Genomic DNA, 25,542 nt, shown 5'->3' on the forward strand with positions numbered 1-25,542 from the left:
TTTTAATTTCGGATATAGATTTCTCGGAAACTCACAAATTAAAATTAAATCCCACATTAAGAAATTTTATTACTTATCCGTTCTATATTTTTGAATTCAAAAGTTAGAGACGGATTCTTTGAACAAGTTATATGACAATTACGTCTACTAATGAATGGAGTCAGGAGTAGCTTAATAATTTTATATTTTAGCCGTTGATCATGAATTTAGTAAATAAAAGATTCTGAATCTTTAAGTAACATTATTTTAAAAAGAAGAAGATTGCTTATACTCTTCAGTTAAGCACAGAAAATCCTTTCTCATCTTTTGTGGCTCAAAAGTTGTTTGCATCACAAACGATCCCAAATCCTATACAGAGAGATAGATATACATGGATTGGTGGCTCCCACCTCCCATACATACAAGATACAACCCATCCCAAGTTTGCTCGCCTAACCTCGCCGCCTCCGCCTGAGCTCGCCTAACCTCTTCTCCTTCCTTCTTCTTCGATGAACTCGATTATTCTTTAATTAATTATTATACACCAATAAAATTATACCCCCCCTAGTTAACGACCACAGAAACTTTTATCTATTTTTTATTTATCTTTGAATGTGGGGCTCCTCCTCTTTAGTTTATTTTTTTTTTATTATATTTTTTCGCAATGGCGTTTGAATAAATAATGCGACATTCCCTTTTCACTCCCCTCTCCGCTGACTCTTTTAAGACGGACTTGTTCAATCGCTCCTTTTAATTTTCTGGAATATTCTATTTTACGCGCTCATATTTCTCCTCCATATTCCCTCCTCCAGTTCTCCTCCTCCTTCAAATAGTGAAATAAGAGTAGTCATTAGCCGAGAGGCTCAGATTGGGGACGAAAAAGGGTAAGATGGGAGAAGCAGGGGATAAGATAACGATCGGGGTTTGCGTAATGGAAAAGAAGGTAGGTTCAGATCGGATTCGCTCGGTTTCTCTTTTCCCGAGCTTATATCGTTTTCTCTTTGCAATTGTTAGATGTTTCAATTGATGTACGCGTTTCTTTTCAGGCGGTATCGCCTCCAATGGAACAGATTCTTGATAGATTGCGCGCATTTGGCGAGTTTGAGGTACTCGCATCACATCTGCTCCACATAATTTTTTTTTTTTTTTATTTCGATTTTTAAGCATTGATTTGTAAGGATATCGCACCTTCTCATATGCATTGTTATTCTCCTTATTCGGAATCATTCTTCTACTTTAGTCAGGTATTTCTCCCCACACGATGCTATTCTGTGCTAAATCCTATTTTATGAGGTGCAATAGGAACCCTATCCTTGGGAGTTGGATAAGGGGAATGGTATTAGTACCTCAATTTGCATGTTTCAGCTTACCGTCCCATGGGATGGTTTATTCTTTCTCTGTTTCCTGTGCTATTCACCTGGATTCTCTCTATTCTCAAGCAGGAGATAACCTTTTAGGTGGCTAAGTAGCGTTGCATGTACTATTTTCTGATGCATGACCAACTTTCTGAAAACTTTAATTGACACGTAGTAACATGATACCTATGCCTGCGCAGATTATATTTTTTGGTGACAGGGTTATTCTCGAAGAGCCAGTGGAGAGGTACTTTCATCATCATTATTCTTATAATTGTTCATTATATTTAAAAAAAAAAACTTATCTGGGAAAATAAACTTTTGACTGTGTAATTCCAGCTGGCCATTCTGTGATTGCTTAATTGCTTTCTACTCAACTGGATATCCTCTCAAAAAGGCTGAAAGTTATGTAGCTCTACGAAGGTCGAACATTTCAAACTAACAATTGGTACTCAGAGCATTAGTAAAAAACCAAGGTCTATGCATTGATTTTTCACTGAATTTATCTATTTATTTGTACTATTGGCTAGGCCTTTTTTAGTGAATGAATTGGAGCCACAATACCTTCTCCATGATCGTAGTAAGGTTTATGAGGTATTGGCATTTTCTTCTCTATTCTCATCTATAATTTTAATTAATTTTAACTTCAATTTTTGCATGTGCATGCAATGTGATTGTCGTCTCTAATGCATGTCTTTCACTAGATACTAATCATTGTTTTTCTGTTTCTTTGTTTATGCTTGGTGACGTAGCGGCTAAAAATGTATGGAGTGCCAGTTCCCAATAATGCAATTGTGTCGAGAGAATATCCAGGTCAAGAATTAGAATACTTTGTCGAGCAAGATGATTTTGTTGAAATACATGGGAAACGGTTTTATAAGCCTTTTGTGGAGAAACCTATAGATGGTAAGATGTTCTCAATTAATGTGAGCTCAATCTTTTGCTGGTATAATTAGCATGTTTCGTGAATTTCCAAATATGTCACTGACTGTGAGTCTACCTTTGAAGGGGATGATCACAGTATCATGATTTACTATCCGAGCTATGCTGGTGGAGGAATGAAGGCATTGTTTAGGAAGGTCAGCTCTATGTTTCACAGTATACTTAAAGTTGGTTGCGACACGGCGGGTGTTGGGGCGGGGAATATTTTCTTAATTTCTCCGTGCTTGCTAATACAAGGTCTTCATGATATGCAACTCTTCAGGTTGGAAATCGATCAAGTGAATTTCATCCAGATGTCCGAACTGTGCGACGCGAAGGCTCTTATATCTACGAGGAGTTCATGCCTACAGGAGGAACAGATGTGAAGGTTAATTTTTGGCTTTTCTTTTCATTATACTTGTAGGTTGTGGTTTAATTATGTCCAAGGCTAAGAGCTTGTGTTGTATACGTTTGCGGTCTACTAAAATCGTTGACTGTCCCACTTTCTATAATATTTGCACTGGTAATATGGAGGCACAGTTCAATCTAAGACGAGTAAAACATAAAGCAAATCTATTCTTGTATATCATATGTCCAATTTGTTACGTACTTCCGACCCTGTCATGACTAATATAGTATATCTTTTAGTGTATTCCTAGACTATTCAAGCATCGTATTCTGTACAGGTGTACACCGTAGGTGCAGGATATGCGCATGCAGAGGCACGCAAGTCTCCAGTCGTTGACGGAGTTGTTATGAGAAATCCTGATGGAAAAGAAGTAAGAGACCCCGATTGTTATCCCCTATCTTGCTCCTGATGGAGCATCATGTTTAATATTATATTATTATGCTGAAGTCCCCTTACTATAATGTATTTACGCTCAGGTAAGGTACCCGGTGCTGCTAACTCCCGCCGAGAAACAAATGGCCAGGGATGTCTATCGAGCTTTTAGACAAGCGGTATATCTAATCACTTATAAAATTTAATCTACTTTAACTGTAAAACTTGTTCATCATTTAGGCCTAATAGTGGGTTGGGAAAAGCTTGTTGGCTAACAAACTTGGGAAGACCTGGTTTTCTTAATTCAGGTGCTAGTTGCAATGGCTGCAAAACTTATAATGGGTGCACACTTTATACTTCGTAGGTCTGCGGTTTTGATTTGCTAAGGTGTGAGGGGCGTTCATATGTCTGTGATGTTAATGGATGGAGCTTTGTGAAGAATTCGTACAAGTAAAGTCTTATGTTGTCTTAATGTTGCTTCAGTTTTTCTTAATTGTTCTCACGAAAACAAAATTACCAATTAAAATAAAAAACAAAAAGGTAAAAAATTACAAGCTTATTTATGATATCTATCTCATTACAAGAAATCTAATTGGTTAGGTACTATGATGATGCGGCATGCATCTTGAGAAAAATGTTTCTCGATGCAAAAGCACCTCACCTATCATCAACTGTACCACCTACTCTACCATGGAAGGTGAACGAGCCAATCCAGCCACCTCAGGGTATCACCCGTCAGGGAAGCCTCGGTATTATAGGTGCATTTGGCCAGTCAGAAGAGCTCCGTTGTGTTATAGCTGTTATTCGTCAGTAAGTGCAACAGTTCTAGTGAGATGAATTTTTTTTTTTTTTTTTTTAATGGTACGGAGAATTGTTAATTTAATATATTCTCTTTCAACCGTTGCTTATCAGTACTTGTAACTGTACCTGTACCGATAATGCATTACCAGTACAGAATGTGCATCTCCATGTACCTTAATTACCATTACTGTGCTTTTATGTTGTTATCTTTAAATAGTGGTGATCGCACACCAAAGCAGAAAGTGAAGTTGAAGGTGACGGAAGAAAAGCTCCTCAATCTGATGTTGAAGTACAATGGCGGGAAACCTAGAGCTGAGGTAACTCAAAACTCTAAACCCTAAACCTCAGTAATAACACATGTTCTTAACTTCTTATAGAAACTAATTTCTTTGTTTAATTATCTTTTCAAGACAAAGCTGAAGAGTGCTGTGCAGTTGCAAGATCTGTTGGATGCTACAAGAATTCTTGTACCACGCACTAGGTATTTTTTACTTGATCATATTGTTCAGTTGTAATATTTGTAAAATATACGGCTCTTAGTAAACCATTTACTTGAATCTGAATGTACTTATAATTCCAATATTACTACTGAACAAAGTTATTTATGATTAATATTAGGTCTGGCCGTGAAAGTGATAGTGATGCTGAACTAGAGCATGCAGAAAAGCTCCGTCAAGTAAAAGCCGTTCTTGAGGAGGTACCATTTATTCAATTGAATTTTACTTCTTTTCTGCTACTTCGTTTCTTGCTTATTCTAATAATATGCTCTTGTGGTGACTGTCAGGGGGGGCACTTCTCGGGGATATATAGGAAAGTTCAGCTGAAGCCACTGAAATGGGTGAATATCCCGAAGAAAAATGGAGAGGGTGAAGAGGAGCGACCTGTTGAAGCTCTAATGGTTCTGAAGTATGGTGGTGTGCTTACTCATGCTGGAAGAAAACAGGTTACCTCTCTACAGTTCATCTTATGAACCCTATGTTGGAGTTATGCCTTTTGTTAATCCAGTAAATTTAGTAGCGAATTTTGTCTTTATTTCCTTGCTGATTAGAATGTGAGGCTTTAATCTTAACTTTCCTGTCACTCTGTACACAGGCTGAGGAGTTGGGGAGATACTTCAGGAATAATATGTATCCAGGTTGGTTTATAATTAATTACTATAATTTTGCGAGATGATGAAACTTTCTGAAATGCAATGGATATGATCATGAATTCATTGATTTGGTAAATTATGTATTATACTTGCATATCAGCCACTTAATCCTATACTGTGCACAGGAGAGGGGACTGGGTTGCTTCGTCTTCATAGCACCTACCGCCATGATCTCAAAATATACAGCTCTGATGAAGGCCGTGTCCAGGTTAAGTATTGCTTTAAGTTTAAATGATGGTTAACAGACTAAGATCTACCTCTGCATACAAAGTTTGATCTTGTCTATTTTCTTAAAACTTAGAACACTCTTGACAATTCTGACTCATAAATTCATGGAATTACAGATGTCTGCAGCTGCATTTGCCAAAGGTCTTCTTGATTTGGAGGGAGAGCTAACTCCTATTCTGGTACTACTGTTTTTTCTCCTTTTCATATATAACTTGACTGGCTGTTGATAATTACACTGGTAACTATGTTTTGATATTGTTTTCAGATATCACTAGTTAGTAAAGATTCATCAATGTTGGATGGGCTCGAGGATTCTAGTGTTGAGATGGATGAAGCAAAGGTTTGTTCATTTCATAATTTCTCTAATGCGACTTTCTTATTTTATCTGTTTTTAAAGTTAAAAATTTAAATCAATAATTGATTTGCAATTGGATGGAGCTGCAGGCTAGGTTGCAGGAAATTATAATTTCAAATATTAAATCGGAAGTTATAAATGGATGTTTGGAAGCTCCATGGATGGTTGACGGTGCTGGTGTTCCTTCAAATGCTTCTCAACTTCTTCCAAAAATGGTATTTTGTGGATAATGTTTATTGAAGTTCCTCAGTTCCATTATCTCTGCCTTTTAAATTTACATGCTCGTTATTGTTAAATAGAACTCAAATTCTCCTGAACTGCAATATATTTTACATAAATGTTTGCTCAAGTGCTGGAATCTCTATTGTCTATGTAATGAGATAATGATGCAATGCAGTACGGCAATAATAAAATTTCAATAGCAGGTGCAACAATGCTCTCAATACTTGCTTTTCTGAAGTACTGAATTATGGTTTGGCATTTATCAGGCTGCGTTAACAAAAGATGTTACGGAGCAAGTGATGATGCTAGCTGAAGATGAAGACGAAAAGGTTGCCACCAGTAATGCTTACACTGCAAAGATTTCCTATGACCAAGCAAAGGCCTTTGGAAAGACGACAATTGATGCTGCTAGGATTGCTGCGGGGCTGCCTTGTGGCAGCGAGAGCTTCCTTCTGATGTTTGCTCGATGGAAAAAGCTCGAGAGAGACCTATATAATGAGAGAAAAGAGTAACTTCTCCATATATTTCTTTATTTCCTTTTCCTATAAAAATTTCACCAGGAAACCAAGAATTGCAATTGTGGCAGTAATTTATTAAAACATTTTGTGGTGTTGCAGCCGGTTCGACATTACTCAGATTCCAGATGTCTATGATTCTTGCAAGTAAGTAGATACTTCTTTTGGTCATTGAGATATGTTTTTTTTATCCTGTTACATAGGTGATATTTCTTTTTTTATGTCACATGCACTTATCATTGCTCAATTTAACAAATTTTTTTGCAGTAAGCTTTCTGATAGCTAGGGGAGATTATCGTTAGATTTGTTAGAGAGTTATTAAAACACTATATTCTAATTATCAAATTTAGAGTTGCCAGAAAAGTGGGCTATTTGATGTTACCATGGTGAAACATTACATACAAATATTGGATTAACAGCTTATTAGAATATGATTACGTGTGCATTTCCATTTACTCAATTATGCTTCTATACCTTCCTTTTGTAACTCTCAATTAATGATAGGTATGACCTCTTGCACAACTCGCATCTCAATATTGAAGGCTTAGCTGAACTCTTTGAAGCTGCTCAGGTACCAAGAAATCACACTCTACTTGACTTCTGTTTGAAACTTTGGCTCTCTTTTTTTAAATAGCTTTATTTGGACAATAATTTCTTGTCATGGTAACATCAACCTTTTATCTTCTTTATTTAGCTCCTTGCTGATGGTGTCATTCCAAATGAGTATGGTATAAATCCAAAGCAGAAGCTCAGCATTGGTTCCAAGGTATAACACTGTTAGTTATGATAAAAATCAATAGATAAGACTTGTATACTTAACTTTCTGTCCTGTTCTACAGATAGCACGACGACTCTTGGGTAAGATTTTAATTGATCTACGGAACACTCGAGAAGAAGCTCTCAGTGTAGCTGAACCCAAATCATGTCAGAACGAAGCTCCATTTGATTCAAAGACTATTAGTGAGCCTGCCATACAAAAGAGGCCTCATGACAATAATCGGGATGTGAGAAGACCTTCTAATGAAAACTCAATGAGCCAGGAGGAGGATGAGGATAAAGAGACAAAATATCGTCTGGATCCGAAGTCAGTAATTTATCTTTCTTTTTTTGGTTCTTTTTGTAAAGTACACTTGACATTTTTAATGTTTGGAGATAAGGGCTGATAAGACTTGATCCCTAGATGAATGTGATGGAAAAAGGCAGTACAAATAACCAAGTTTCAACAAGACGTGTTCCCAAAACCAAATTAAGCTAATATCAAATAAAGGAGTTCAATTTAATTATATGGGTCCCCTACTGGATAGGAGTGTGATATACGGTTGAGACAAGTTGAAAAAAATCAGGGGCAGTTTAGTCACTTGTAGTAATTAGTTTTTTTTTTAATTGTTTGGCATCTTATGCAATTAGCAAAAAGTGTTGTCTAAGATACAAATGTTGGATGTTTATGTTATGAGATCTAACGTGAGTTTCATACTTTCCTAAGGTATGCAAATGATGTGAAATCACCTGAAAGACAAGTCCGCACAAGGCTTTACTTCACATCAGTAAGGACAGATATATTCAGTTCAGTTCTTGGTCTTTTATCTTTCTGCAAAAATAGCCCAAATCTGAGACAATAATTATCTTGTTTCTTTTTACAACAGGAATCACATATACACTCAATGATGAACGTACTGAGGTACTGCAACCTTGATGAGTCATTACATGGGGAGGAGGGCCTTGTTTCACAGAGTTCTCTGGAAAAGCTTTTTAAGACTCGGGAACTTGATTACATGAGCTACATTGTCTTGAGAATGTTTGAGAATACCGAGGTAAAGGCCCTGACTATTTATCAAATTAAAAGATGAAAATCAAAACCAAACTACTGATGTTACAAATATTCAGGTGCCGATAGAGGATCCAAAGAGATTCCGCATAGAGATGACATTTAGTCGTGGTGCTGATTTAAGTCCTCTGGAGGTGATCATATTTTTTTTTTTCTATTTATCCAAGAAAATGAATAATTATAAAATATTAAAATAAAAATTAAAAACAGAAAAAGTTCCTTTTGAAATGGAGAAGAGTAACTAAGTTGGCAAGTCCAAATAGCCATTTTACCAAGGTCTTTTTTTTTTCTTTAATATCGCTTTGGAAGGTTGTTTGGAGTCTGTATACTACAGCAGGCAGGGGTGAGATTCTAATTATACCCTAAATGAACTGGAACTTGACCCTTCTTCATTTCATGAAAATGGAAGTACTAAAAGAACTGAACTGAAACAGCAATTAATATTACTTTTCCCCAATTGTTTGATCATGAGAAAATGAAATCTGAGACCAAGTTTCTATTTATTATCTAACAAAAGTTGCATGTTTAGACTTAATGCAATAAGCAACTGAAGTAAAAATGGTCTATCTAAAAAAAAGTTTGGATCGAGTAAAAAATATTCGATAAATAAGTAATGTACTTCAAAACTAAACACAAACACAAATCAGATACAGAAATCCAAGAATATAGTAGCAACTTATAAGAACACCATTGCCATTCTGGGACTAAGGCAGTCCTTATTCTCTCTCCATTCCCGCCTTCTCCTTGTAAAATAGTTGTACCCTAGTTTTTGGTTAATGAAAAGTAGTAGACTTTGTGCCAACTTCCTAAAAAAAATAATATTAATTTCTTTGTATGCAGAAAGACAACATGGAGGCCCCTTCATACCTCCAAGATCACATATTACCGATAATGGGGCCAGAGAGACTGCAGGAGATAGGATCGTACCTAACCCTGGATAAATTTGAGAAGATGATAAGGTCTTTTGCAATGCCAGCTGAGGATTTCCCGCCCCCCGCCACACCACAGCCTTTTTCGGGCTACTTCTCCAAGGGGGTGATCGAACGATTGGTTAATCTCCTCCCCTTTCATTATAAGAACTCTGCCTCTTCATATCCAAAATAAGACCAACTGTTCAAGTCTTCATTAAACTTTGTTCCCGACCGTTTTGTCCGTTTTGGTTTTGATGCACTTGTATGAGGTATTTACCAAAAGCTGACTAGTGATAGTTTGCTGAAGCTAATTACATGATTTCATACTTAAAATAGTTGCTGTTGCTAACTTAATTGTTTACAGAATAAAAACACATCCAATTCAACCGTTGAAGTTCTTTGTTGCTAGAAAAAGACGTGAGATATGATTTGGGAAAGAAAATAATTTAGCAATAAATGGAAACCAGAAAATGACAAATATGGTCATTGAGTCGTGCATTGTCATATGTGGTAGTAATTATAGTGGTGAGGATATGGTACTGTGCATAGTGTGGATTGGTCCGTACTTTGGATCAATATCTCCGTTTTCAAAGTCCAAAAGTCTATCCAAACCTTTCAACATGATCTCCATATGAAAATGTACTTGCAGACTTAAATTTATATTTTTTTTAGAAATTATTTTACTATTTTTTTAGATATATAGAAAATCACTACTTTTGAATGATCTAGAATCTTTAGATCAAGTGACTTTCTACCTATCTACAAAAATAGTAAAAAAAATAAAAATTTAGTAAACAAGTACATTTTCATATTGAGATCATGTTGAACAATTGAGATCGACTATTTGGACCTTGAAAAGGGTGATATTAATTCATAATATGGACCAATCCGTGCTATGTATAGTTATTGGCATGGTGTTGTAAAAAAGTTTCCCTTTTCTAATTTAGTGGTTTAGAATCAAGCTAATCTATCTTGGAAATACCATTACCAGTATCGAGGCCATTTTACTTGCATAGTATTGATACTTCTTTCGTAAAAGTTAAAAGAGTGTCTTGCGTTAAATAAAAGATATATTAGTAGAAAAAGGTACTCAGAAAATCAACCATGGCTCTTTTACAAGAGGGAGCTGGAGAACAGAAAAGTACACAATAGTGAGGGGAATTAGCTGATTGCATGTACCTTGGGAGGGGAAGGCCAAACAAAATTGGAGTCTTCTGAAACTATGTAGCAAATAAACCGATTTTTTTTTTTAATCTTTTTGTTCATATAAATATTGGGTTGGGATGGCAAGTGAGTTTAGATGCTGAGCTGTCCCGTGAGCCTATGAACTTTCATCAAAAATAGGAAATAAAAGGTGTTGTGACTTTGTTTTCTGAAATTAGTAAAATAAAAAATACAATTTGCATTATTAGGGTTTGAAAAGGAAAAGGGTATATCTCCCAAAAAACAAAAAAACAAAAGGGTTTTAAAACAGAGGCTTCACTAGAGTTTTACCATAAAATAAAAATTAGGTACTTCGATATTTTCCAAAATAATCTAAAGTGTTATTTTTGTTCATTTAACTAATTAAACAATACAAATCTTTAATGCACTGAAATGTTTTCTAATCTGGTACTATGCTTTGTCAATTTACCACATCTATGTGTTGCATTTGAAGGTTTCTAATTTGATTCAGTTTGTCTTTTGCCTTATTTGAAAGTTGTATAGCTTACTGAATTCTCATCGATATCACTTTGGAGTACATTGCATTAATGTTTAATCTAAGAACAAAATTGCAGTCAAAGGGTGATCTTTTTGGGGGTCCTGTGAAGAAGAAAATCAAGCAGAGGTCGGGGATTGCAAACGAAGGACAACCAAGCAATGTAATGACTGAATCGTGATATAGTAAGCGCAAGTGATGTATGCCGCCATAGTTAAAAGTTGTAGCAGAGTTTATGGCTTCCGTTTAAAATTTTCAAATGTTGGGTTGCAATTGGAAGCTGGGAGCATAATAAGTATAATTATGCAAACCTTTTTTTTTTTTTTTTTTCTTTGATGAACTATAGCATAAGCTGTGGATTAGTAAAAATAGCAAGTAGCAGCTGCTCAAATTTCTGACTTGCGTTTACAGCTGAAAGTTTTGGGAGTTTGATCGGCGTCTCTCTCTGCGAGTGAGATGAGTCAGAAATTTGAGCAATTGCTCCAGAAATAGCAAATTAGCTAGCTTCTTGTCCAGTTCTTTTATTGCCATTTTGTCTGTTGGAGCTTATTTTGACCGGTGTAATAAAATGCGGTCTATGTGTCCGCATATTTGCATAGACCGCATATTTGGTCGTATAGAAATCTGTATGCGGTTCTGCATGTGGCCGGATATTTGGCTGTATATTACTACATATTATTACTGCATTTTACTACTGCACATTCAGCCGCATATTGCCACATACTTGTTTGTATGATATCGACTATTACCGCATATTGTTGCATATTACCGCATATTTGTTTATATATATATGAATTCTCATTTTAAAATTCACATATATAAGTCTGCATAAAAATCCTCATATGCATATATAAACCGCATTTAATAACATTGATTTTGACAATTGTCTTCTGTACCAAGATTTTATAGTACAGCCTTCTAGGAGTTGGCCATACTAAAATGCATAATTGTACAAGGCTTCTGTGTACCTGGTTGAAATTAGCGGCCAGTGAGCTGTACACTGATACAATTGTAAGCAACATTGGTCACAGCTGGTAAAATTTGAAATGTGCTACAAAAATTAAGTGGAATCTTTTACAACTACACGGTAGATAGTCATAAATCATAATCGCGTTGACATGCTCGGGTCTTTAATCGGGGGCTCATATTATTTTATTATCTAATATGACGTATATCCCTGCCAAAGACTTAGATTATCGCTGAGATATCAAAAATCCAGGCTAGCAAAGTTAATAAACAAATCACTATCAAGCCAGCTACAAGCAATCTTAGGCATGTCAACTGCAAAAGTAATTCCAAATTAAAGCAGCCATGCCCTCGAATGACTCGAAAAGTCTATTATTACTGCTCATATAATAAATAATAGGTTACATCTCATCTGGTCACAACTGTAAAACCACTTCCACAGTATACCGCAAGTCTAATAGTTACAAGTGCACTTGCTTCCTCAAGGTTCACCCTCTGTGGAAGTGCTTGATCACATGTATCTCCTAAGCCTAGCTGTCCATGCTCTCCCCATCCCCAAGTCATCACACTTCCTTTATCTATCCAAAATAATTAACAAACAAATAAAAGGTTGAGAATGTTGATGCCAACCACACTGCAAAAGGTATACTTGGAAAATAGATTATATAAGCACCTGTTAGCAAGGCAGAATGCTCAGCACCTGACGCAATTTGGACAACCTTTTCTCCTTCTAGGCCTTCTACTTTCTTCAGTGATGGCTCTGAGGGATTTTCTACAAATTATTTGCATAGTGAATAAAACAGTTGATTCTAAACCTACCCAATAGGAAAACAACCACAAATGCATTTTTAATTGATTTTTAAGTGGAAACCAACTCTAAATTAATTTGACCGCCACAAAGTGAAGATTTCAGATTTTTCTTCACTATTTTTTGAGGTAGAGCAAATTTTAGAAAAATGAAATAGATAAATTTACCATTAGTCCCAATCGTAAAAGCAGAAGGAAAATACTGATCTTGCACAACATTGGCAGATGAAGATCCACCGTGCCGTGCATGGTGATAATTACCAATCATGTATACTTCACCATCTATGGCATAATTAAAAAACAAATTAATACTCAGAGTGTTCTTTGTCAATTTAAGTCTAGACTCAACTTAGCTTAGCTTAAAATTGGCTGAGATTCCTTTATGCTGTTAAATCATACATATATTCTATCATGTAACATATAAGCAATGATAAGAAATATATTGCATACCAGATAAAACCACAGCGTGATGCCATCCCAAAGCAACTTGAGAGAAATTTGATGATGATGGCACTCTTCTTGGATGCGAGTATTTAAGTTTACCACTGAATGCTCGGCCCCATATGTACAACTCTCCATTATCTATTTGAAACTATTTCCATATGGTGATCACAAAAGAAAGATATCACAGACGGAAGATGCTTTATGAAATCTTTTCCAAGTAAAACCCAACAGTAAATTTACTTTCCGGATATTTGCAACTAACACCAAACCTCATTTGAGGGTAATTTAGTAATTATAAAAAAACTGGGTTGAGCTGATTCAAGAGACTAGGTTTTCTTTCCAAAGGCTTAATGTTTCAGATGTTACATGTTATCTGCAAATATAGAAAACTTTTAGGTCCATTGTAACAGAAAGACATACTTTTATTGGCATGTACTTTTGCAACTTGTCAGACTCGTCTAAAACTGAGAAAGGTTGTTCTTGACATACATAGTTTTTTTCGATGAATTCACAAGTGCATGCACAAAAATTTACAGAGAAGTAGCAATTAATTTACCAGTTAATGCAGCACTACGATCTCCATTTGCAAATACAGCTTCTACTATGCAGTTCTCAAGTCCATCAGCAACTTCAGGAAATTTACATGATTTCTGGATCTTAGATGAAATGTTACCAACTTGCCCATGTTTATTTGAACCAAAACCATATACTCGTTTATCTGTGATGAGTGTTACAGTGTGTTACATTAGTCCTTTGTCTCTTCCACATGATATATACATATAATTACATGCACCTATATGGTTCAATTTGGAACATAGAGAAGTTTTACCATTAACCAAGGCAAGCGTGTGGCGGATCCCACAAGCTATCTCTTCAACTTCAACATGCTTTGAACTAAAGAATGCAACTTCAGATGGCACATTACAAGACTGGGTATCTCCATTTCCAAGTTGCCCAAACGATCCATTTCCACACATAAACAAACGCCCAGTATCTAGAGAAGGAAATATATAGAAAAAGCAATCAATATCCAACAGCAAAACATAGCAAGCTGAAGTTTCAAATTTGATGTGACAAAAACCTGTAACAAATGCAGAATGATTCCATCCAGCAGAAACACGTTTTATTTTAAAACCTTCAAAGAACTCTAAAAGTTTTGGTCTTCCGCTGTTCTCGAAATCTCCATGACCGAGCTGACCATAGTCACTTCTTCCCCACGAGAGCACTCTCCCATCACCTGAAAGAAGAAAAATTAGATTTTTCTGACAAATTTGCAAAGATTCATCTGATTTTCACGGCTGAAGCACTTACTAGAGTCTCGTGACAGCAGTGTGAAATTGTGATTTTGTCAAATTGAAACAAGAGATTCTAGTCTTTTGAGCTGTGAATAAAATTATCCAATTATTAACTCTGATATTTTTAAACGTTATAAAGATTATGTGTGGATTCTTAGATGTGACTAACTAAGGTCAATTTTGCAGCTCAAACACTTGCTGAAATGCCAGCAAGAAGGAGTTCCTACTGGAAAATTCTGATGACGTTATAGTATAATCAGGACGAAGAATTTTGCTATGCAGCTCCCAATCGATCCATCTACTCGATCGTTAGGCGGTGAATAAAACTAAGTGCATCTAGACTAGACTAGATAGTGGCAAGTATGAGCTAACGAGAAAAAGAGAGTGAAAGGAGAGATTCGTTACGAGAAAGTGCGATGGAATGGGCGCCGCCACATGCGAGGCGAGAGATTGAAAGAGGAGTTGAGAAGCGAAAGGGCTTGGGAAGGTACTCGTCTTGGAAGGATCCGGTGCCAAGCTGGCCGTCTGTACCAGCTCCCCAGCTCCATCCCCATATTTCTCCCGCCTCTGCCTCTGCCTCTGCCTCTGCCTCTGCCTCTGCCTCTTTTGCGCTGTTTTTGTTACTACCTGCCAAAGTCTCTTCCATGTTTGATAACTCCCCGTTTCTCGCCTTTTCGAGGAAGGAGGTTAGGAGGGTGCTGTTTTCATTAACTGAGATAAATTTTTATATTAAAGCGATCGCGTGCATTCCATCACGAGCCGGATGGTCCGGATTCTGATCGGAGGGTCCGCATCCAAAATTAAAATTTGAGTTATTTTGGACAAAATTTGTGCGTTTTGAGCAGCTCTAATTCTGACTTCTGAGTTCTATATTGTAAGTTGCGATCTTACCTCTACCAAGTCTTACATAAGTTCGGCTATCAAAATATTTTTACACTAATGGGAGGGTTTTTTTTTTTTTTTTTTTTTATAATTTTGCTATCTATTATGGGTTGTTGTAGGTCAAGCTCTTTGTGTATATTATATTACATGTTGTTTAATATAAACCAGTTAGTATACTTTTAATTTGTTACATTTTTTTTAAATTATGTACATGTTGTTTTTGATATATGAAGTAAATGGAAACTTGAATAATTCATTTTGGAATATTTGATAGAATTAAGTTCACATCTTTCAAAATTATTTTATAACTGACATCAAGAGCAGAGACGTGATCTTAATCTATGAATGTCAATATGTATGTAAAGATATTATTTTTATTAAATAAAAAAAAAATATGGGACGAGTTTAAATATCAATTTATCATTTAATCTTCAAGATCATAAACGAAAGTACAAGTTTAAAGTTATATTTAGAAAAAAAAATGGATGTTTTATAGACCATCATGATTTAGCTCGTTATTTCATTAAAATGGTAAAAATCAAAATAAGCCAAGTGATTATTTATTTATCTAAACAACAGTAAACAATTTATAATAATTTTTTTTTTTTGATCTTCCAATACATTTTTATATGAAAATTATATTTAATGATTCAGACTAATTGTTTAAACTTTAAATATTGAGATATTGATTTATGGCACAAGTCAGATCCGTAATATACATACATCGCTTCAGTACTCTTGACATAAATAAATACTTCTAAGAAGATGTACATTTCAAGCCTTAACTAATTAAATACTTCGATTAAGATGTACATATCAATTTTTGCTCTTGGCAAATCAAAATATGTCTAAAGGAACAAAATACGTACATTGTAAAAGTACAAATTAAATAATCTATCTAGTGTATAACTAGAGTGATGTGTCTGCATGTGAATTTTTTTTAATTTTCTAACTAATTTTGTATAAAGTCAAGTTGACAAAAAATGTCTAAAAATAAATGCATTAAAATTCATTTATAAATCTTTAATTTTGAGACCGAAGTACAAGTATATTATTCACATACAAATCGAATTATCATAAGATACTCTCATATTCATTAACAAGCTTAATAAAATATATTACATAATTATCACATTGTGGAACTTAAAATCAGAAATTGGAAGTTTGTTTTTCATCTCATGAATAGGGAAGGGGTGCAACATGTATTTTATATTTTTCTTTGTTTCGCATATGGTCCATTTTAGTTGTCATTTTCAGGTCATTTTTGGTGTATTGAATTTTGCAGGGGTATGTTTGAAGTATGCTTTAATTCCTATATGATGAAAAATAGTGTAATATAGGTAGGGGTGGCAAAAAAGCTCGTAGCTCGTGGATCGATCGTGACTCGCTTGCTAACAACTCGTTTGTTAGTGGTCCGAGCTGTTAATGAGCCAGTTCATCACTAGCTCAATTCAAAATTAACAAGTTTGCTTTAATTGCTAACAACTCGTTCGCAAGCTGGCGAGCCAGCTCGGTCCAAATATGAATTTGTGAATTGATATTAATTTGTGTGAATTTAGTATGCATGAATTTATTTTGTGAACTATGTTTGTATGAATTGGGAGATTTAGTATTTTAGTACGTATGAATTTAGTTACAAACTTAATTTATGGCAGTTGATTTTATAATACATTGGCTTTTGGCCCACGAGCTTTTGCGAGCTGGCTCTGTTTGCTCATTGTCAAAACAAGCGAGCCACAAGCCACTTTTTCAGCTCGGATCTGAATGTTGGATCGCTCATGACTCACTCATGCTAAAACGAGCAAGCCATGAGCTTGGTCTAATTCGGATTGAGTCGGCTCGTTGTCAGCCCTAAATATAGGTACTCAACGAGTTTGCCGTAGCTAAAACAGGACGAGAATAGGATGGTATCTGTGAGGGCAAGTGTTTTTTGTCGACGATATCGTAGATGTGGCAAACTAAAGACCAATTGACAAAGAAAGCCCATTTTTATTGGACAACACAATGAGTTTATGATATAAAATTTGATTCGTACTTTTATCTGTACTAGTCAAGTGCCCACGCGTTGCGGTGGGAAGTGACAATATTATGTTAATTTTCTATTACAATAGGAAATTAAATATAAAACACATTAGTAACTTCTCTTGAATTAGTAACACGGACAATTGTTATGAGAAAGAGAATCCACATGAAAGAGGTATTTATTGAAAAATATATCTACTAAAATATATCTTCATTCCATTATTAAGCACGTTGGGTGTCCGATTCGCCAACGACTACGATTGGAAGATGAAATTTTGGATTGAATCTCATCCCTCCAATCACATAATCTGTCTTATTTTGATTAAATGCATATGTTTTATGTGTAGAAGTCTAAATTTAGTTAAAATCATACTCAACACACGTACTGCCACACGATATGTTACAATTATAATTGAGCAGACTCCAAAATTTAGCAATATATTTCTCCGTTTCCTTATTTCTCCATCTTCAATTGAGCAGACTCCACTTTTCGTTTTTTTTTTCTGTTTCCTTATTTCTTTTTCGTTTCTATACGGATCACAATGAAAATCAATTTTGTCTTTATTTCCTTTTCTTTCTTTGTTTCTATCAATGTTATCAGAACAGGACCGGACGTCGACCCGATAAAGTTTCGGGTCAACGGTTTACTGGTCAGACCGGTGAGTCAACCGGTTCAACCGCTGATTTTTTATATCTTATATATTCACCAGATATATGAATATTGTGCGCATTAATACTCATATTTTCATAATATGTGTTAAGCTAAATTTATTGATTAATATTCTATCATTTAAGCTTTTCAGCAAATACTTTAATAGCATTCAACTTTACAGTAGGAGCAAATCAAAACAAACTTAAATTCAAGTATTACATTCAAATTCAAATTCACTGATTAGATGAGAATGAGATTAGTTACAACTTGTACCGACGAAATTTGAAATTAAACAACTTTTCTTCATGCCATTTGAAGATTAAACCTTCAGGTGTTGGGTTGGTGTAAGCACTAAGCAGAGATCAAAGGACAAAGGACTAAAGGAGTGAAGAAAAGGGCAAGTGATATGATATTTCTCTAATTCTCTCCGCTAATTAGGTGATTTGGTTGATCCTATTTTTATGGGTGAAGGAAGGAGAAAGAACTTTAATGAAATGAGAGATCGGGGGAGGGGAGAAAGGAAGGAAACTCTGAGAGTGAATAAAATATGTTTGGGAACCGGTTTATTTTACTAGACGGTTCACTGATTTTTTGTTAAGAACCGGACGATAACTCAGTTTTAACTGGTCTTTTCAATGGATCAAACCAAAAATCTTCTGGGTCCGGTTTTTTTCGGTTTGACCGCCCGGTCCGGTCCGGTTTTTATAACACTAGTTTCTATACATATTTGTTGGAAGTTTATTTGAAAAACTCAAAATTTACTAGCATTTGTAATATTTGTTAATTTGAGGGACTAAACCGAAAAATGAATAGTTGTTAAATATTTGCTAATTGGACAAACTTCTTGATTGTATATACGATTATGTTCTGATTTTCTCTGTTCAAATCTTTTTAATCTTTGATTCATTAAGATATTAATGACCTTTTAATTACAAAAAATTTTGGATGCGTTTTTTTCCTTTACTATACAAATTCATCTCTCTTTCATTCCCGGGATAGAAAAAATAGCAAAAATAAAAATTGATTTGGTTCCATCTTTCCATCCCAAAAGAGAAGAGAAAATATATAATTATTTTATTCTCCCATTCAACCATTTTACATTTATCTCAATTTATCAAATTTTGATCTATGTTGGATATTGCGGAGTTATCGTCAGATGCTTCTATGGCGTGCTTAAGAAGCAACAATCCCGGATTATCTTGGTTGCAGTTTCATCTTGTACAATGAGACGGAATACGCTTAAGGACAATATTTTGCACGATCCGGATAACTCTATTTCAATTTGATTTATTTTAACTAATTTATAAATCTCCGAATATTTCAAAAATTTATCTCAACAATATTGTTATGAAAAATCTAAAATATATTTCCAATTTTGATACCATGCTCAAATTAGAAAAAATAATAAAACAAAAAATAGGCTACATTTACACAAAAGACGTCCGTATTAGTTAAACAAATTAATGTCAACAAAAAAGTCTTCCCATACTCTATTCCATCTTATAATATATTCCCGTTACAACGCACGGGTATGATACTAGTTTAAAAATAATACTGTAAGAAAATACCACTGATCGTTGGTTCTCAATTTTTTATTCACATCTTTTTTGCAAAAAAATAAAGGAAAAATAATGAGTTTCGAGCACCACTTTTAAAAAATAATGAAAAGCCGGGAAGTGACAATATTATGCAATAATATGGTAATATATATTGAGTGCTCCAAAAGAAATCAAAATTGTGCAGACTCCATTTAAAACTTAATAATTTTAAAAATTGATAAAATTGTACACTCAAAGAGTGATAGGTGATAAGGAAGATGTAATAACAACAACATTTCTTTGATAAACTGAGGAGGTTACATAGTGTTAGTTTGTAATAATCTAGAAGTCAATAATACGATAATTTATCATAAAGCTTTGTTCATGAATTGAATGTTTAATTATATATCATTTTGTTGCCTTGAATATTATTGAATTATGGATCATTTCGAGTTCATGACTGGAATTGTGAAACTACATAATAAAAATGATATATATATTCTTAAGAAGTCACTAACCGAGGTAATTAGCAGGAACACTAATTAACCGTTACTAGGTTAGTATGTGGATTAAAAGATGGTTAAGTTTTACAAACCATTGACACGAGATGTCATTTTAATCACATAGATACATGTTCTAGGAACATGGTATTTGACAGACCTCGAATGAAACATTGAATGGAATTGTGTTCGTGTCATTAATGTTTTCATTCAGTGTCAGGTTCTACAGTATGTGGTATTTATCGTTCCTACTAAGTAATATGTATGTGTGAGTGTTATCTAACGCTGTCCGTAAAAAACAGTCATAACGGTAACATTTCCATATGTATAGCTTAGCTGAGGAAGTGATAGTTTACCAAGAATACTATTTCTCCCTCGTATCTCTATACGAGCTATAATATCATTGGGCCCCTTGGTAGAGTTAGATTATCTGCATGCGGTATAATTACAAGAGTAATTATATTTGATAATCTGCTCAAGATCAAGAAAAGATTCAGTTAGCAAGGATGACACACATCTACCTTGAAACTGATCTGATAGCTATGAGACAAAAGAACAGACACAAGTAAATTGTTTACTGGACCGTGATATTGTATAGTACATCATCATCTGTGTAATTGGATGGTCATGATGTATACTGCCAGATGCCGCTCATGATTATAGAAGTTAAAACAGTTTTAACTCTATTTACCAACATAACACAGATCCTATTGGGTCACACCATATAGGAGCTATTCGGAGAATCTTACTGATTAATTATAAATTGATTGTAATTAATATTAAGATGGTTATAATTAATTATACGTGTTATAATTAAATTATACTTGTCATGTAAAAATGACAAAGCAAAAACTAATGGTTATAATTAGTTATACTTGATATAATTAATTATAATTAATTATACGTCATTTAGAATGACAAACAGAAACACTGGTTAGTTTATAAACGTGTTTGACATGTTGTATAAAAATTACCAAACGAAAACCGCAGACGAATATAATTGTACATGACAATTATACATATTTGATTTGGATATTTACTATTCATAATGGGTTTGGGTTAATGGGTTTAGAATCCATTAAACTAATCTAACCAATATGAAGTTGCAAAATCAAATTTGAATGCCTCTCCAAAACTGCCACAAAAGGGCATTATGGTAATTTTGGCAACTTCAGGGGCATTTCGGTCTTTTTGCGAACCTCCTCGAATGCCTATAAATAGAGGGGCATAGGTGAAAGAGAAAATTCACTAATTCACGTGTTAATCTGATTACTTCGTTAATTGGAATTCTCTCTTTCTCGGTTTACGGTTTTTCGGATCAGTGAATAGTGTTTTACCAAATTTTCGTGGTATTTCAGATTTGGTTTATTTAGTGAATCTGATTAAACGAAAATTTTTGGTGAATAGTGTTTTTGCTATATACCGAGGTTTATAGTATTTCTGACAAAAGAAATAAACCGCTCTCTGGTTAGTCATGGTGGATAACCAATAGATGTATCACACGTGTGATACTCCGAGTCGATTTCTTCCCTGGTGTAGCTTTTCTCGCTCGGTTTGCATTCCAACTGTGATTTGGAAACAAGGTATAAATTGTTATATTAATCTATTTAATTGGTAAATAGATTTAAAGCTTTAGAAAATCAATTATGGAGTAGATCTGTAAATAGGATTAAACGGATCTTCTTGATTCATTTAATCCGTAGCTTAAGTTAGATGTAAAAATTTCTGTTTTACTCTTTCCGCACCTTAAGCAAATAAATGGGTTTGAACCTTCAAAACCCCAACATACTTAATCAATGGGTTTGAACCGTCAAAACCCCACACATAGTACATCATATAATAACCCCACAAAAGACCGAACCCTCCACTTCAAGCACTTGCCATGACCTTCACAAAACAAGCCAACCATAATTGTAGACAACCTACTATAACAACATAGTGGGGACTCAACAAAAACATCACCCACAGTAACCAAAACACACCAAAACACTAAACCACTATCCAAAACACACTAAAGCACTAACCATAAAACACTAAACCAAAACACACTAAACCACTAACCAAAACACACTAAACCACTAACCAAAACACACTAAAGCACTAACCATAAAACACTAAACCACTAATTAAACCACATCAGTCTAAAACACCCTGAACCACTAAACTGAAGCAAACGATTCAGCCGTTGTGGTTTCTAGCCGCTCTCCATCTCATACACGCAACTCTCTTAAGTATAATGGTCCTAAAGTGTAATATGGAGGTTTCTATTTCGACAGTAGGATCTTTTTCAAATGATCGCTTCCTCCGTTCCAATTGTTCCACGATAAAATCAAGACCTTTCACTTGGCATTTAAAACCGACTCCATACAACTACAAAAAGGAAAGACTTGTTACTAAATGAACTATTCAAGTATATACAAATAAAAGCAGTACAATACAACAAAAAAAACTCGGTACGAATTCAAATTAGTTGTCAATATACACTACCTTCACAGTAGTTATGAGTTTCTCCAAACTCTTGATCATCCGATAGGGCCATCGCGGAATACGATTGATCCTGGACCAAATCATTAAACTTGACCGGCTAATGCCAAGCTCTCTAGCTGCTAGTCCCACTGGTAGTTTGAAAAATAGAGCTACCATTTCAAAGGTTAATCCATTGACTGTGCCACTACAAGTTATGAAAAATTTATAATATTACAAGTGATGTAATAAAACTAAATCTCATGTTCAGTTCATGAAAACAATTTGTGAAGCAACACAAAATTTGTTAATAATTTTAGTTCCCGAGTAAAGACTGGTTAGTCTTTAACAACACTTTATAGAAAAAAAGGGGCAAACAAAATTCTCTAATTGGTATGCAACAAAAGAAATGGAGGAAAGTGTGTAAACAACAAAAGAAAAAAAGGGAAAAAATATTTCCTCCTTACTCGTCCACACGATCATTCATACGATCTTGAACATTGACAGGAGGTGGTAGACCCTGCACATTTGGAACAGCCGCAAATGCTCCATTTTCAACATCACCTAACAATGATTGACACATATAATTGTTACATACAATAAGGTATGGTGCACTTTATTAAAACGTATTACTACCCGTACCATTCATAAATTGTCCAACTGCTTGTAACAGTTCCAACCCAAACACACCTCCGTCGGCAGGATTTATGGCTTGCACGCGGTTATTGATTCTACTAAACGGTGCCATGAAACCGCTACAGCCAATCAATAAGGAGGTTTTCTCAAATTCACAATTTGTACACAACACATCTATAAAAAAACTGTAAATTATGGCATATGAATATCATAAGGGATGATATGAATATTGTACGTGGTTTATGAACGATTACTTTCAACCTAGTGACGAAAATGATAGACTTATCCTGAATAACACGAACAATCCTCACATGGTTGGTCAAAGGTAAGCCTATCAGAACCATTGGAATGACATTGCATCTGAAAATTATAGAAGCTGAACAATGGTAATTAATACAACTGAAAAGTCAGTGGGGAAATGAAGGGGATATATATCATACAAATTTTATAAGTTACACTACATTTATTACTCACGTCCAGTCAAGAAGATAAATCTCAAGGGTGGGTACACGATGTCCTCCATCCTGATTAAGGTACTGCACTTTATGCCCATAACATACTCGACCAACTACATCTATTGAAGGAATTGAAAATTGAAAGGTGTTCATTACAATTAAGTTCTATTTATTGGTAACATGAACAACTTTGAAAAACTTAGTGTATAAACATGAATTACCTGTGAGATAATTGCCACACTGGATCCCATTAATTTGTTCAATGGATGGCACCATGGGGTAAGTGGGAAAAATACACATGTTTAGAGGAAGAGGGACGATAGAGGTCTCTTTATGGAAAACAATTTGTAAAGCCGTGTCTAGTATTTTATAGTTATCAAAAGTGATATATTTTTGATTTGTCGATTCAACCATGAAATTCTTCAGACAATACAAATGTCCGACTTGAACTATGCTTTCTACATGTGATTTCATCTCATCTAGAACTCGGGCTAACATTTTCGCTCTCTAAAAGAACAGAGTGTTAGAAGATGCAACATTGATATCGACATAATAAAATTATCTTTGTAATACTTCTAACTAATCTAACTAAATAGGACAAGTTAAAATAATAATGCAATTCTTACGTCGCTATCTAGAAGGACCAAGTAAAGGGTGTTACTACGGTAAGTCTTCACCATGAAATGGACTCGCACGACATTCATATCCCATCAAAAGAAATTTAGACATTCAAGATGAACAAATTTTTGGACTGTAAAAATACCCATTCCTTGAGCTGAGATTGATAATGCAAGCTCTGTTACCAACAGTAACCATAAGCACTCCGCAAGATAAAAAATAGAAGTAATTTCCAATGATAATACCAAACAGATTTTATATCGTCTGACAGTCAGTTTTCAAGAATTATTTATAGGCAATCTGCTAAACCATAAAGTTTTGTTCTTTATATGGAAATGCTTGTTGAATCATGCTCTAAATCCTCATGAAATTTCATAAGTTTTGGAGCTCAGGAGCTCATTTTAGTATGCAGTTAAGTAAAGGGGCAGTTTGGGGATTTGTGTTGGAATTAAAAACGTAAACTTGAAAAATACTTTGACAATACTTTAAAGATCCTAAAAAGGGAAAATTTAGTATGCAGATACTTGGGGTGATGTCCTCTACCTGACAATATGATCTAATTATTTGACCGACTACTTTTATTTTTTTTAGTGTTTTTTTTGTACCAGCTGGAGTCAATTCATTCTATGCTTATGTTTTCTATTGGTACATGCACGGGGATATGCCAAGGAGTCTGTTTAGATGTCAGCACACCAGGTTTTGCGGTCACATTACTAACTACATTAGTTTTGGTTTTAGAGGTTCTAAGCCCCTGTTTATGCATGAGAAACCAAAGAGAGGGAACCAAACCCCTGTTTATACATTAGTTCTGGTTTTAGAGGTTCTAAGTCCCTGTTTATACATTAGTTCAATTTATTTTTAAGTACTTTGTCAGTCAAGATAGGGAACACTTTTTTTAAATATAGAACCTTGCTATTTGACATATTTACAATTTTTAATATAGAACCTTGTAATTTTCAATGATAATACCAAACAGATTTTAGTTTGTTTTATGTAGAACCAGAATAAACAAACAATAAAATTTGTATGTGTGCTTGCAGAGATGTCCAAAAAAATAGAAATTTGTATAAAAATCAGGAATCATGATAAAGAAAACAGGTGTAAAAAAAACATAAATTTGTAATTGGAAGCATGTTTATTTCTACCCTTGTACCCAATTAAAAAAGAAGAAATTTAAATTTGATGAAATGAACTCAATGTTGAGCTTTAAATGGCTGATGCAAATCTGTACAATGTAGGCAATGACTAAAATATAAATCAATGCAACTTGAACCCAACCCAAAATTTGCATCAATTTATAAAAAAAATCTAAAAAATTCCAATAACCTAGACAAGAATTAATTGATGCATCAGAAGAGGCATCAGAGCATCTTTAGACCCAATTGTATATGGAATTCATATCAACTAAGTTAATTTGAGAAGAGTACCTGAAGGAACGCCAAGTGCTGCTGCTGAAGTCAATTATGTTTCAAAGGTATGCGATGTCGAAGAAGAAACAATTCACCTATTAGAATCAAGGGTA

The 25,542-nt window shown here is 34.6% G+C and overlaps 5 protein-coding genes across 6 annotated transcripts in view; 1 reads left to right on the forward strand and 4 right to left on the reverse strand.

Moving 5' to 3' along the window:
• Positions 1 to 25,542, reverse strand: part of LOC144565255 (protein SULFUR DEFICIENCY-INDUCED 1-like) — an 89,837-nt gene that overhangs the window by 63,803 nt on the left and 492 nt on the right. The window lies entirely within an intron of this gene.
• On the forward strand, positions 395 to 11,137 carry LOC144565252 (inositol hexakisphosphate and diphosphoinositol-pentakisphosphate kinase VIP2-like). Of its 2 annotated transcripts, none has more exons than XR_013514861.1 (31): positions 395 to 922; positions 1,026 to 1,085; positions 1,535 to 1,581; positions 1,674 to 1,757; positions 1,865 to 1,928; positions 2,087 to 2,240; positions 2,343 to 2,413; positions 2,539 to 2,643; positions 2,942 to 3,034; positions 3,141 to 3,215; positions 3,401 to 3,486; positions 3,637 to 3,846; positions 4,055 to 4,154; positions 4,248 to 4,318; positions 4,456 to 4,534; positions 4,622 to 4,780; positions 4,930 to 4,972; positions 5,113 to 5,195; positions 5,332 to 5,394; positions 5,481 to 5,555; positions 5,660 to 5,785; positions 6,059 to 6,300; positions 6,410 to 6,454; positions 6,812 to 6,878; positions 7,002 to 7,073; positions 7,147 to 7,391; positions 7,791 to 7,851; positions 7,951 to 8,118; positions 8,192 to 8,266; positions 8,973 to 9,312; positions 10,822 to 11,137. XR_013514861.1 is itself a non-coding variant. In XM_078314961.1 (31 exons), exons 1-31 carry the CDS (start codon positions 869 to 871, stop codon positions 10,921 to 10,923), a joined length of 3,189 nt encoding a protein of 1,062 aa, XP_078171087.1. In that variant the 5' UTR covers positions 397 to 868; the 3' UTR covers positions 10,924 to 11,137. The 2 variants fall into 2 exon arrangements, 1 of the variants encoding a protein (XP_078171087.1); XM_078314961.1 differs by having other exon boundaries at positions 397 to 922; positions 8,973 to 9,182.
• Positions 11,951 to 14,935, reverse strand: LOC144565254 (Regulator of chromosome condensation (RCC1) family protein). The gene is made up of 8 exons (XM_078314963.1): positions 14,660 to 14,935; positions 14,041 to 14,196; positions 13,789 to 13,953; positions 13,516 to 13,677; positions 12,966 to 13,097; positions 12,684 to 12,797; positions 12,382 to 12,480; positions 11,951 to 12,286 (listed from the first exon to the last, which is right to left on the reverse strand). Exons 1-8 carry the CDS (start codon positions 14,898 to 14,900, stop codon positions 12,117 to 12,119), a joined length of 1,239 nt encoding a protein of 412 aa, XP_078171089.1. The 5' UTR covers positions 14,901 to 14,935; the 3' UTR covers positions 11,951 to 12,116.
• LOC144565676 (protein RKD1-like) lies at positions 21,709 to 23,062 on the reverse strand. The gene is made up of 4 exons (XM_078315494.1): positions 22,954 to 23,062; positions 22,779 to 22,875; positions 22,336 to 22,519; positions 21,709 to 22,218 (listed from the first exon to the last, which is right to left on the reverse strand). Exons 1-4 carry the CDS (start codon positions 23,057 to 23,059, stop codon positions 22,027 to 22,029), a joined length of 579 nt encoding a protein of 192 aa, XP_078171620.1. The 5' UTR covers positions 23,060 to 23,062; the 3' UTR covers positions 21,709 to 22,026.
• On the reverse strand, positions 23,100 to 24,183 carry LOC144565518 (uncharacterized). The gene is made up of 4 exons (XM_078315312.1): positions 24,029 to 24,183; positions 23,624 to 23,909; positions 23,422 to 23,521; positions 23,100 to 23,307 (listed from the first exon to the last, which is right to left on the reverse strand). The coding sequence occupies exons 1-4, from the start codon at positions 24,104 to 24,106 to the stop codon at positions 23,100 to 23,102; spliced, it is 672 nt and encodes a 223-aa protein (XP_078171438.1). The 5' UTR covers positions 24,107 to 24,183.

This window comes from Carex rostrata, chromosome 14 (assembly GCF_964058835.1).
Source record: "Carex rostrata chromosome 14, lpCarRost1.2, whole genome shotgun sequence".
Taxonomy (NCBI): Eukaryota; Viridiplantae; Streptophyta; class Magnoliopsida; order Poales; family Cyperaceae; genus Carex; species Carex rostrata.